This window comes from Cetorhinus maximus, chromosome 16 (assembly GCF_964194155.1).
Source record: "Cetorhinus maximus chromosome 16, sCetMax3.hap1.1, whole genome shotgun sequence".
Classification (NCBI taxonomy): Eukaryota; Metazoa; Chordata; class Chondrichthyes; order Lamniformes; family Cetorhinidae; genus Cetorhinus; species Cetorhinus maximus.
The window spans coordinates 27,092,912-27,106,732 of NC_135894.1; the positions used below are offsets into that span (position 1 = coordinate 27,092,912).

Sequence of the window (13,821 nt, forward strand, 5' to 3'; positions counted from 1 at the left end):
AGTCTTTCAGGTGGTTTCCTGATCTGTGTGGAACATCATAACTCCACGGCTTCAGATTCTTTAGCAGGAACCACATTCGCTGGAACTGCATTAACATCAGGTATCTCAGCAGGTACAGGCAGTTCAGTGTCTTCCACTCCGACAGAGACATCAGGCATGTCTGTCCTTGGCTGTGCATCTTCAGCAGGTACCATAGCTTCAGCAATGGTTACAGGAACATTATTTTGTTGTGGTATCTCTCTTATGGGTGATCCGGCCCTCTACTTTCACATGGTTTGACAATGGTCTGGTCACAGAGCTTACTTTATCAGGCAACTGCTTCAGTCCTCCATTGAAATTCCTTACATATACTGCTTCTCCAACCATAAATTGTCTCTCACAGCTATGCACTTCATGAGTCGCTTTTGGGTTACCTTGACTTTTCTCCACCTTCCCCTCCAAATTGGGAAGTATCAGGCTCAGCCTTGTCCGAAGACAGCGCCTCATCAGTAATCCTGTCGTTGTGTGGGGGGTCGTTCTGTAGTGAAATAGAAAATGAGCCTACATCATGGCAACAATTTCCAGTTCTCTGGCCCTAACCACCTCCTCTTCACCATGGACGTCCAATCCCTCTACACCTTCATCCCGCACAAGGATTGTCTGAGGGCTCTCTGCTTCTTCCTTGAACAGAGGCCCGGACAATCCCCACCCACCACCACTCTCCTCCGTCTGGCTGAACTTGTTCTCTCACTGAACAATTTCTCCTTAAACTTGTCTCACTTCCTCCAAATAAAAGGTGTGGCTATGGATCCCAGTTATGCCTGTCTTTTTATGGGGTATGTGGAACATTCCTTGTTCCAATCCAACTCAGGCTCCCTCCCACAAATCTTTTCTCAGTACATCAATGACTATTTTGGTGCCGCTTCATGCTCTCGTCTGGACCTGGAAAAATATATCAATTTTGCTTCAAATTTCCACCCCTCTTTCACCTTCATTTGGTCCAACACTTCCCTTCCCCTCCTTGACCTCTCTCTCTCCATTTCTGGTGATAGACTGTCCACCAATATCCATTACAAGCCTACCGACTCCCACAGCTACCTCGACTACAGCTCCTCACACCCGGCTTCCTGTAAGGACTCCATCCCATTCTCTCAGTTCCTTTGCCTCCATCGCATCTGTTCTGATGATGCCACTTTCCAAAATGGTGCTTCTGACATGTCTTCCTGCTTCCTTCACCGAGGATTCACCCCACTGTGATTGACAGGGCCCTCAGCCATGTCTGACCCATCTCCCATGCCTCTGCCCGCACACCTTCCTCTCCCTCCCAGAACTATGATAGAGTCCCCCTTGTCCTCACTTATCACCCCACCAGCCTCCGCATTCAAAGGGTCATCCTCCGCCATTTGTGCCAACTCCAGCATGATGACGCCACCAAACACATCTTCCCCTCACCCCCCCCACCATCAACATTCCATAGGGGCCATTCCCTCTGTGACACCCTAGTCCACTCCTCCATCATCCCCAACACCCCATCCCCTTCCCACGGCACCTGCCCCTTTACCTCCTCCCTCCTCACCGTCCAAGGGCCCAAACACTCCTTTCAGGTGAAGCAGCATTTCACTTACACCTCTTTCAATTTGGTCTACTGCATCCACTACATGGCCCAGACCTCCCTGTCGCTTGCCATTTTAACACCCCATCCTGCTCTCATGTCTACATGTCCGTCCTTGGCCTGCTGCAATGTTCCAGTGAAACTCAATGCAAACTGGAGGAACAGCACCTCAGCTTCCGACTAGGCACTTTACAGCCTTCCGGACTTAACATTGAGTTCAACAACTTCAGACCATGAACTCTCTCCTCCATCCTCACCACTTTTTTAAATCCCCTATTTTCTACATTCATTTTTAATTTTTTCCACTTATTTTTATTTTTATTTTTATTCATTTATCTGTGGTTTTACCCCTTTTATTATCCCCCCTTCTACCCCATTTTCTATCCTCTATTTTCCTCACCACTGCCCCCTCCCCCCACCCCATCCCCTACAGGGCCACCTGTCACTTGTTCAGAATCACAGTGCAGAAGAGGCCCTTCAGCCCATCGAATCTGCACTGACACATGAGAAACAACTGACCTACCTACCTACCCAATCCCATTTACCAGCACTTGGCCCATAGCCTTGAATGTTATGATGTGCCAAGGGCTCATCCAGGTACTTTTTAAAGGATGTGAGGCAACCCGCCTCCAACTCCCTCCCAGGCAGCGCTTTCCAGACCGTCGCCACTCTCTGGGTAAAAAGGTTTTTCCTCACATCCTCCCTAAACTTCCTGCCCCTCACCTTGAACTTATGTCCCCTTGTGACTGACCCTTCAACTAAGGGGAACAGCTGCTCCCTATCCACCCTGTCCATGCTCCTCATAATCTTGTACACCTCGATCAGGTCACCACTCAGTCTTCTCTGCTCCAATGAAAACAACCCAAGTCTATCCAACCTCTCTTCATAACTTAAATGTTTCATCCCAGGCAACATCCTAGTGAATTTCCTCTGCATCCTCTCCAGTGCAATCACATCCTTCCTATAATGTGGCGATCAGAACTGCACACAGTACCCCAGCTGTGGCCTCACCAAGGTTCTATACAACTCTAACATGGCCTCTCTACTTTTGTAATCTATGCCTCGATTGATTAAGGCAAGTGTCCCATATGCCTTTTTCACCACCCCACTAACATGCCCCTCCGCCTTCAGAGACCTATGGACACACACGCCAAGGTGTCATGTCCTAGTGTCATGCCGTTCATTGAATACTTTCTTGTCAAATTACTCCTTCCAAAGTGTATCACCTCACACTTTTCAGGGTTAAATTCCACCTGCCACTTATCTGCCTATTTGACCATCCCGTCTATATCTTCCTATAGCCCAAGACACTCAACCTCACCATTAACCACCCGGCCAATCTTTGTGTCATCCGCAAACTTAGTAATCCTACCCCCCACATAGTCATCTATGTTGTTTATATAAATGACAAATAATAGGGGACCCAGCACAGATCCCTGTGGTACGCCACTGGACACTGGCTTCCAGTCACTAAAGCACCCTTCTGTCATCACCCTCTGTCTCCTACAACTAAGCCAATTTTGAATCCACTGTCTGTTTTCTGTCCTTTAACCAGTTCTCAATCCATGCCAGTATATTGCCCCCAGTCCTATGAGCTCTAATTTTCGTTACTAATCTCTTGTGTGGGACCTTAACAAAAGCTTTCTGAAAATCCAAATATACCACATCCTCTAGTTCCCCTTTATCTATTCTGCTAGTTACATCCTCAAAAAACTCCAACAGGTTTGTTAAACATGATTTCCCATTCACGAATCCATGTGGACTCTCCCAGCCCTACTGTTATTTTCTCAGTGTCCTGTTATCACAACCTTTATTACGGATTCTAGCATTTTCCCTACTACTCATGTCAGGCTAACAGATCTGTAGTTGCCCACTTTCTCTCTCCCTCCCTACTTTAACAGTGGGGTTGCATTTGCCATCTTACAATCTGCAGGAACCATTTCACAGTTAATAGAATTTTGAACAATGATCACCTGAACATGACAAAATCCAGGGGCTGCATCTAAGGTAACCAGACAGCAATTTTAACAGAAAATAGATCGTACCTATAAACTTGTAAATACAACATGTATGCTTATAGTACTTTGTATATATAGGGCTTATATATTTGTATAATCATACATAGTACTGATACTGATATATAGCTATAGTACATGTATTTGCAGTGCTGATTAATTCCTGAATCTGACTGATTTCTCTCCTTTTCAGAACAAACAACCAGAATTGAATGTATCTTTCAGAATGGAAATTGTGAGCAATTCTGCAGCGATGTTGCCAATTCATCTCGTCAATGCAGCTGTACAGATGACTACAGTCTTGGCGCAGACGGAATATCTTGCATTGCAAAAGGTTATTATTATTGCCTTGCCTTCGCAACTGACCAACAGAATGGGAAGAAGAAAGGGTCAAAACTGCCAAACTCCCAGATGTCAAGAATGCACTGAGTGAATAGCAGGGACCGAACAACTAAGAGGGAGGGTGGACCATATTATGCACTGACAATACAAATCTGATAACTTAGTGACAGCAGGAATCCAATAGTGCACTGCTATCAGGAACCCAATAGTTCACTGAAATCAGAAATCCAATAACTCAATGAAAACAGGAATCCTGTAACTCACTGAGACCAGGAATCCAATAACTCACTGAGATTAGGAATCCTATAACTCACTGAGATCAGGAATCCTATAACTCACTGAAATCAGGAATCCTATAGCTCACTGAGATCAGGAATCCTATAACTCACTGAGATCAGGAATCCTAAAACTCACTGAAATCAGGAATCCTATAACTCACTGAAATCAGGAATCCTATAACTCACTGAAATCAGGAATCCTATAACTCACTGAGATCAGGAATCCTAAAACTCACTGAAATCAGGAATCCTATAGCTCACTGAAATCAAGAATCCTATAACTCACTGAGATCAGGAATCCTATAACTCACTGAAATGAGGAATCCTATAACTCAGTGAGATCAGGAATCCTATAACTCACTGAGATCAGGAATCCTATAACTCACTGAGATCAGGAATCCTATAACTCACTGAAATCAAGAATCCTATAACTCACTGAGATCAGGAATCCTATAACTCACTGAGATCAGGAATCCTATAACTCACTGAAATGAGGAATCCTATAACTCACTGATATCAGGAATCCTATAACTCACTGATATCAGGAATCCTATAACTCACTGAAATCAGGAATCCTATAATTCACTGAGATCAGGAATCCTATAACTCACTGAAATCAGGAATCCTATAACTCACTGAAGTCAGGAATCCTATAACTCACTGAAATCAGGAATCCTATAACTCACTGAAATCAGGAATCCTATAACTCGCTGAAATCAGGAATCCTATAACTCACTGAGATCAGGAATCCTAAAACTCACTGAAATCAGGAATCCTATAACTCACTGAAATCAAGAATCCTATAACTCACTGAGATCAGGAATCCTATAACTCACTGAAATGAGGAATCCTATAACTCACTGAGATCAGGAATCCTATAACTCACTGAGATCAGGAATCCTATAACTCACTGAGATCAGGAATCCTATAACTCACTGAGATCAGGAATCCTATAACTCACTGAGATCAGGAATCCTATAACTCACTGAGATCAGGAATCCTATAACTCACTGAGATCAGGAATCCTATAACTCACTGAAATCAAGAATCCTATAACTCACTGAGATCAGGAATCCTATAACTCACTGAGATCAGGAATCCTATAACTCACTGAAATCAGGAATCCTATAACTCACTGAAATGAGGAATCCTATAACTCACTGATATCAGGAATCCTATAACTCACTGATATCAGGAATCCTATAACTCACTGAAATCAGGAATCCTATAACTCACTGAGATCAGGAATCCTATAACTCACTGAAATCAGGAATCCTATAACTCACTGAAGTCAGGAATCCTATAACTCACTGAAATCAGGAATCCTATAACTCACTGAAATCAGGAATCCTATAACTCGCTGAAATCAGGAATCCTATAACTCACTGAAATCAGGAATCCTATAACTCACTGAAATCAGGAATCCTATAACTCACTGAAATCAGGAATCCTATAACTCACTGAGATCAGGAATCCTATAACTCACTGAGATCAGGAATTCTATAACTCACTGAGATCAGGAATCCTGTAATCCACTAATATCACAAATCCTATAACTCACTGAAATCAGGAATCCTATAATTCACTGGCAGCAGGAGTCCTATACTCCACTGACAGCAGGAATGTGATAATTCACTGACGGCAGAAGTCCTATAATTCACTGACAGCAGGAATAGTATAATTCACTGACAGCAGGAGTCCTATAATTCACTGGCAGCCGGAGCCCTATAAATCATTGACAGCAGGAATGGTATAATTCACTGACAGCAGGAATCCAATAATTCACTGGCAGCAGAAATCCTATAACTCACTGTTATCAGGACCCTATAATTAAATGACAGCATGAATCCTATAATTCACTGAAATCAGGAATCCTATAGCTCACTGAGATCAGGAATCCTATAACTCACTGAGATCAGGAATCCTATAACTCACTGAAATCAGGAATCCTATAACTCACTGAAATCAGGAATCCTATAACTCACTGAGATCAGGAATCCTATAACTCACTGAAATCAGGAATCCTATAACTCACTGAAATCAGGAATCCTATAACTCACTGAAATCAGGAATCCTATAACTTGCTGAAATCAGGAGTCCTATAACTCACTGAGATCAGGAATCCTATAACTCACTGAAATCAGGAATCAGATAACTCACTGAGATCAGGAATCCTATAACTCACTGAAATCAGGAATCATATAACTCACTGAGATCAGGAACCCTATAACTCACTGAGATCAGGAATCCTGTAATCCACTAATATCACAAATCCTATAACTCACTGAAATCAGGAATCCTATAATTCACTGGCAGCAGGAGTCCTATACTCCACTGACAGCAGGAATGCGATAATTCACTGACGGCAGAAGTCCTATAATTCACTGACAGCAGGAATGGTATAATTCACTGACAGCAGGAGTCCTATAATTCACTGGCAGCCGGAGCCCTATAAATCATTGACAGCAGGAATGGTATAATTCACTGACAGCAGGAATCCAATAATTCACTGGCAGCAGGAATCCTGTAACTCACTGTTATCAGGACCCTATAATTAAATGACAGCATGAATCCTATAATTCACTGAGATCAGGAATCCTATAATTCATTGAGATCAGGAATCCTATAACTCACTGAGATCAGGAAACCTATAATTCACTGACAGCAGGAATTCTGTAATTCACTGAGATCAGGAATCCTAAAACTGACTGATATCAGGAACCCTGAATTCACTGAAATAAGGAATCCTGTAACTCACTGACATCAGGGATCCCATAATTCACTGGCAGCAGGAGTCCTATAATTCACTGGCAGCAGGAGTCCTATAATTCACTGATATATTAGGAATCCTATAATTCACTGCTAACAGGAACCGTATAATTAACTGACAGCAGGAATCCTATAATTCACTGGCAGCAGGAATCCTATAATTCACTGGCAGCAGGAGCCCTATAATTCACTGGCAGCAGGAGTCCTATTATTAACTGACAGCAGGAGTCCTATAATTCACTGACAGCAGGAATCCTATAATTCACTGATATATTAGGAATCCTATAATTCACTGCTAACAGGAACCATATAATTAACTGACAGCATGAATCCTATAATTCACTGATATCTGGAATCCTACAACTCACAGAGATCAAGAATCCTATAACTCACTAATATCAGGAATCTTATAACTCACTGAAATCAAAGATCCTATAATCCACTGAGATCAGGAATCCTATAGCTAGCAAATATCAGCAATCCTATAATTGACTGACAGCAGGGATCCTATAACTCACTGACAGCATGAATCTTATAATTAATTGAGATTAGGAATCCTATAACTCACTGAGATCAGGAAGCCCTTTATTGACTGACAGCAGGAATGCCATAACTCATTGAGATCAGGATTCCTATAACTCACTGACAGTATGAATCATATAATTCACTGTGATCAGGAATCCTATAACTCGCTGATATCAGGAATCCTATAATTCACTGATAGCAAGAATTGTATAACTCACTGACAGCATGAATCATATAATTCACTGTGATCAGGAATCCTATAACTCACTGATATCACAAATTCCATAATTCATTGCACATGGGAATCCTATAAATCACTGCAAGGAGGATTCCTTTAATCCACTGACAGCAGGAATGGTATAATTCACTGACAGCAGGAATCCTATAATTCACTGGCAGCAGGAATCCTATAACTCATTGGCAGCAGGAATCCTATAACTCACTGAAATCAGGAAACCTATAATTCAATGAAATCATGAATCCTAAAACTGACTGATATATGGAAACTTAGAATTCACTGAAATCAAGAATCCTATAACTCACTGAAATCAGGAATCCTATAACTCACTGACAGCAGGAACCCTATAATTCACAGGCAGCAGGAGTCGTGTAATTCACTGATAGCAGGAATCCTATAATTCTCTGATATCAGGAATCCTATAATTCACGGACAGCAGGAATCCTATAATTCACTGGCAGCAGGGATCCTATAATTCACTAGCAGCAGGAATCCTATAATTCACTGGCAGCAGGAATCCTATAATTCACTGATAGCAGGAATCCTATAATTCACTGACAGCAGCAATCCTATAATTCACTAGCAGCAGAAGTCCTGTAATTCATGGACAGCAGGAATCCTATAATTCACTGATAGCAGAAGTTCTGTAATTCATTGATGGCAGGAATCCTTTAATTCACGGACAGCAGGAATCCTATAATTCACTGGCAGCAGGAATGCTATAATTCACTGACAGTAGGAGTCCCATAATTCATTGACAGCTGGAATCCTATAATGCACTGGCAGCAGGAGTCCTTTAATTCACTGACAGCAGGAATCATATAATTCACTGGCAGCAGGAATCCTATAATTCACTGGCAGCTGGAATCCTATAATTCACTGATATCAGGAACCCTTTAATTATCTGACAGCATGAATCCTATAATTCACTGAGATCAGGAATCCTATAATTCACTGAGATCAGGAATCCTTTCACTCACTAATATCAGGAATCTGATAATTCACTGGCAGCAGGAATCCTATAATTCACTGGCAGCAGGAATCCTATAATTCACTGATAACAGGAACGTCTGTTATCAAATCTCCCATCACCACAGCCATTGTTACACTGCTATATGAAAATCATCACCTCTTTCCATATCTGATAAAGCTGCAGTCAATTTTGGGTTCTGTTCATCCCTTCTTCCTGTGATACTCTGTGAAAATATTGCTCTCGATTGTGTTGATGTGGAACTCTGAATTTCACCCAGGCTTCACAGTTTCAGGATATTGGGCCTTTATACAATAATCTTAAGTTTATTGAATTTCATTGATAAAAAGCTATTTTGATGGAAGACTAAATGATTACTTTTATTTTAAAAGTGCGCTATCCATGTGGAAAAGTGCCAGTTTTGATGAAAACAGTGAGCAAGTCTGATGACATTGAGGGAAAGGGGAGAATCGTTGGTGGATCTGATGCTTTGAAAGGAGAATTTCCATGGCAGGTAAAGAAGAATTAATGCTGCCAATGTATTGTGATAGTACTGTGCTCTTCCTGACACTACATATCCAACACCAATCATGATTAGTAATTAGCAACTAGCACTCAATAAAGAAATATCAACTCATTCAACCCATTGTACTATTGCTACCTGACCTAGTTATTATAATCCTGTTTCCCTGCTTTTTGCCCCAATCTGTTAATATTTTAAATATTTATCCAATTACCTCAATGCCTTGATTAACTGTCTTGATCATTTTGGTTTCAATTGGGCCTTATATTCATGAGTTCCATATCCTCAAAAGATAAAGCTGAAGCATTCCCAACAATCTTCAGCCAGAAGTGCTGAGTGGATGATCCATCTCAGCCTCCTCTGGAGGCCCCAGCATCACAAATGTCAGTCTTCAGCCAATTCGATTCACTCCACGTGATGTCAAGGAGTGGCTGAAGGCACAGGATAGTGCAAAGGCTATGAGCCCTGGCAATATTCCAGCAATTGTACTGAAGACTTGTGCTCCAGAACTTGCCGCGCCCCTAGCCAAGCTGTTCCAGTGCAGCTACAACACTGGCATCTACCCGGCTCTATGGAAAATTGCCCAGGTATGTTCACAAAAAGCAGGACAAACCAACCTGGCCAATTACTACCCCAGGAGTCCACTCTCAATCATCAGCAAAGTGATGGATGGGATCATCAACAGTGCTATTAAGCAGCACTTGCTTAGCAATAACCTACTTACTGACGCTCAGTTTGGGTTCCGCCAGGGCCACTCAGCTCCTGGCCTTGGTTCAACCAAGGACAAAAGAGCTGAACTCCAGAGGTGAGGTAACAGTGACTGCCCTTGCCATCAAGGCTGCATTTGACCGAGTGTGGCATCAAGGATCCCTAGCAAAACTGGAGTCAATGGGAATCAGGGGGAAAACTCTCTGCTGGTTGGAGTCATACCTAGCACATAGGAAAATGGTTGTGGTTGTTGGAAGTCAGTCATCTCAGTTCCAGTTCATCATTGCAAGAGTTCCTCAGGGCAGTGTCCTCAGCCCAACCATCTTCAACTGCTTCATCAATGACCTTCCTTCCATCATAAGGTCAGAAGTGGGGATATTCGCTGATGATTGCACAATGTTCAGCATCATTCGCAACTCCTCAGATACTGAAGTAGTTCATGTCCAAATGCCTGGGCAATATCAAGGCTTGGGCTGACAAGTGACAAGTAACATTTGTGCCACACAGATGCCAGACAATGACCATCGCCAACACGAGAGAGTCTAACCATCTCAGTTTGACATTCAATGGCATTACCATTGCTGAATCCCCCACTATCAACATCCTGGGGGTTATCATTGACCAGAAACTGAACTGGGCTAGCCATATAAATACTATGGCTACAAAAGCAGGTCAAAGGTTAGGAATCCTGTGGCAAGTAACCCACCTCCTGACTCCCCAAAGCCTGTCCACCATATAAAAGGCATAAGTCAGGAGTGTGATGGAATACTCGCCACTTGCCTGGATGAGTGCAGCTCCCACAACACTCAAGAAGCTGGACACCGTCCAAGACAAAGCAGCCCGCTTGATTGACATCACATCCACAAACATTCACTCCCTCTATCACCGACGCACTGTGGCAGCAATGTGTACCATCTACAAAGTGCACTGCAGGAACTAAGGGTGTAAACATGTTGGAAGCAGTTCAGAGAAGGTTTACTAGACTAATGCGTGGAATGGGAGGGTTGTCTTATGGGGAAAGGTTGGACGGGCTAGGCTTGTATCCGGTGGAGTGTAGAAGAGTAAGAGGCGATTTAATTGAAGCATATAAGGTCCTGAGAGGTCTTGATAGGTTGGATGTGGAGAGGATGTTTCCCCTTGTGGGAGAATTTAGAACTAGGGGCCACAGTTTAAAAATAAGGGGTCATCCATTTAAGACGGAGATTAGGAGAAATTTTTTCTCCCAGAAGATTGTAAGTCTTTGGAACTTTCTTCCTCAAAAGATGGTGGAAGCAGAGTCTTTGAATATTTTTAAGGCAGAGCTAGATAGATTCTTGATAAGCAAGGAGGTGAAAGGTTATCGGGGGTAGGTGGGAATGTGGAGTTGAGGTTACAATCAGATCAGCCATGATCTACTGGGATGGTGGAGCAGGCTCGAGGGGCCGAGTGGCCTACTCCTGCTCCTAATTCGTAAGTTCATATGTAACTCACCAACGCTCCTTAGACAGCACCTTCCAACCCCATGACCACTACCATCTAGAAGGACAAGGGCAGGAGATAGATGGGGCTGAATCTTACACTTCGGCGTGTAGGGGCAGGCCCAACACATCGACACATAAAATGACGCGTGATGATGTCGGGCGTGCGTCCTAACGTCATTGTGTGTCATCTCGATATTTCATTCAGCGGGCGTGCGCCGGAGGCGTCTGCACGCCCACTGAACTGTCAACGGCCTGTTAAAACCATTTAAAAAAGTAATTAAACTTGTTAAGAATGGTGCCCGTCCAGCCTTAAGGTTGGCGGCAGGTGAAGAGCCCGAGTGGCCTTCGCGTTTTTCACGAAACCTCATCCATGGGCGGGATGAGGTTCCCTGAAACTTTTATAAAATAAATAAATTTTCCTAACTTCACAAACATGTCCCAGCTCACATGAGGGGTCATGTTTAAATACATTTTTATTTTATTTACTAAAAAGTTTTCTAATCCACTCCATCTCCCTGAGGCAGCTCCATCCTCCCCCCGCCTGCACAGGTAGCACTGAGCACTACTGTCTGCGCGTTATGATGGGCAGGCCTTAACTAGCCCACCCACGTAAAATGACAGTGCACAGCCGATCGCGGGCGGCGATCAGTTCCACGCCCACCCCCATCTGCTCCCGCCCAGCCCGCCTGCCATAGAAAAAATTCTCCCCTTGGGAACACCACCACCTGGAAGCTCCCCTCCATGTCACTCACCATCCTGACTTGGAACTGATCTGCCATTCCTTCGCTGTCACTGAGTCAAAACCCTGGAACTCCCTTCCTAACAGCACTGTGGGTGTACGTACACCACATGGGCTGCAGTGGTTCAAGAAGGCAGCTCACCACCACCTTCTCAAGGGCAATTAGGGATGGGCAATAAATGCTGGCCCAGCCAGTGACGTCCACATCCCATGAATGAATTTTTAAAAAGTTCTATGAGCACAATGGCCCAGGTTATAATAACAAATCAGTCTATGTTCACTATCATTACAACTGAGACCGACAGCAATGGTGGAATTGAAGTATAACTAGTGTGCTTTGCTTCCCTCATTTGCTGTTGCTGTCTGTGAGAATTTATCAATGTGACTGGCTACTTACTCTGCTTGGTGACATCACTGCTGCTGGACATCTTGAAACCTTCTTGACATGGCACCAGATTTAAATTAGTGTTGGGCAAGGTGAAATCTATGCCACAGTGATTACTGGACCTTTGCCAACAGTTTTCTTCAAGATCAGCAGCAAATGCTTTCACTTAGTGAATGGATGCAAAATGCAATCCATTATTAACTTCCCCTTTCATTCTAATGGAGATCTGCCTCAGCCTGTGCCCTCTTGTTACTGATGCACCAACCAATGGGAACAGGAATCCGTCCGCATGTTTCTTTTCAATAACTTTCAGGATTTGGAAAACTCTCTGTTAGACCCACCTTAACGTTCTCAAACCATTTCAATACACCTAATATTTGAAATCTTTCTTTCTAAGAATACCATCCAATCCCAAACATATCCCACTGAATCTATGTGCTCTTTATTCATGGGGACAATGCTCTTCTGAGAATTGGGTGCTCAAGTTCTGGTTATGGTGCTACAAGCCGACCACAACTGATATATTCTACAGAGTGACTTTGGTATCTTTGCTTCTTACTCAGTGCCAATGTATACAAAACACATTAGTAAAAGCAAAATACTACAGATGTTGGAGGTCTGAAATAAAATTTAAAGCGCTGGAAAAGCTCAGCAGGTCTGGCAACATTTGTGGAGAGAGGAACAGAATTAACATCTCGAGTTCAATATGACTCTTCTTCGGAACTGAAGAGAGGTAGGAAGGTGATAGGTTATACGCTGTTGAAAAAGGAGGGAGGGGGTAGGTAAAGCAAGAGAGAAGGCCAGTGATAGCTTTGAGGTCAGGGGAGATTAAATGACAAAGATGTCTTCGAGCCAAAGATAAAGGGAATGGTAATGATAATGTTAAAGATACAAAGCATTGGTCCAGCTTCGGTGTTAATAGCAGAATAAAGATCAGTTTTGTCTGAACGAAAAATGGCAGAATGTGTTAATAGCAGAATAAATGTCAATGGTGTCTGAAAGCAAAAGTAGGAGAACTGGATACAGACTGTCACTTACAGGGAAAAATTCAAAACAGCAAACAGAGCTCATGGTCTGAAGTTGTTGAACTCAATGTTGAACCCAGGGAGCTATAAAGTGCCTAATCGGAAGATGAGGTGCTGTCCCTCCAGCTTGCATTGGGCTTCACTGGAACTAGAGTGGGAGAGTGAGGTGCAGACAGTGCCAAACACCAGGGCTCAGGAAGCTAGGGGTGGCCTGGGCTCAGTGTTGTGAATGGTGTCCAGACCCAGCAGAAGA

The 13,821-nt window shown here is 43.2% G+C and overlaps 1 protein-coding gene across 1 annotated transcript in view; it reads left to right on the forward strand.

Moving 5' to 3' along the window:
* The window catches only part of LOC144691450 (coagulation factor VII-like), a 66,678-nt gene that overhangs the window by 43,939 nt on the left and 8,918 nt on the right, over window positions 1-13,821 (forward strand). The window contains exons 5-6 of the mRNA XM_078559549.1: window positions 3,800-3,940; window positions 9,121-9,242. Of these exons, the coding sequence (XP_078415675.1) occupies window positions 3,800-3,940; window positions 9,121-9,242 (263 nt within the window). The remainder of the gene's footprint in view (window positions 1-3,799; window positions 3,941-9,120; window positions 9,243-13,821) is intronic.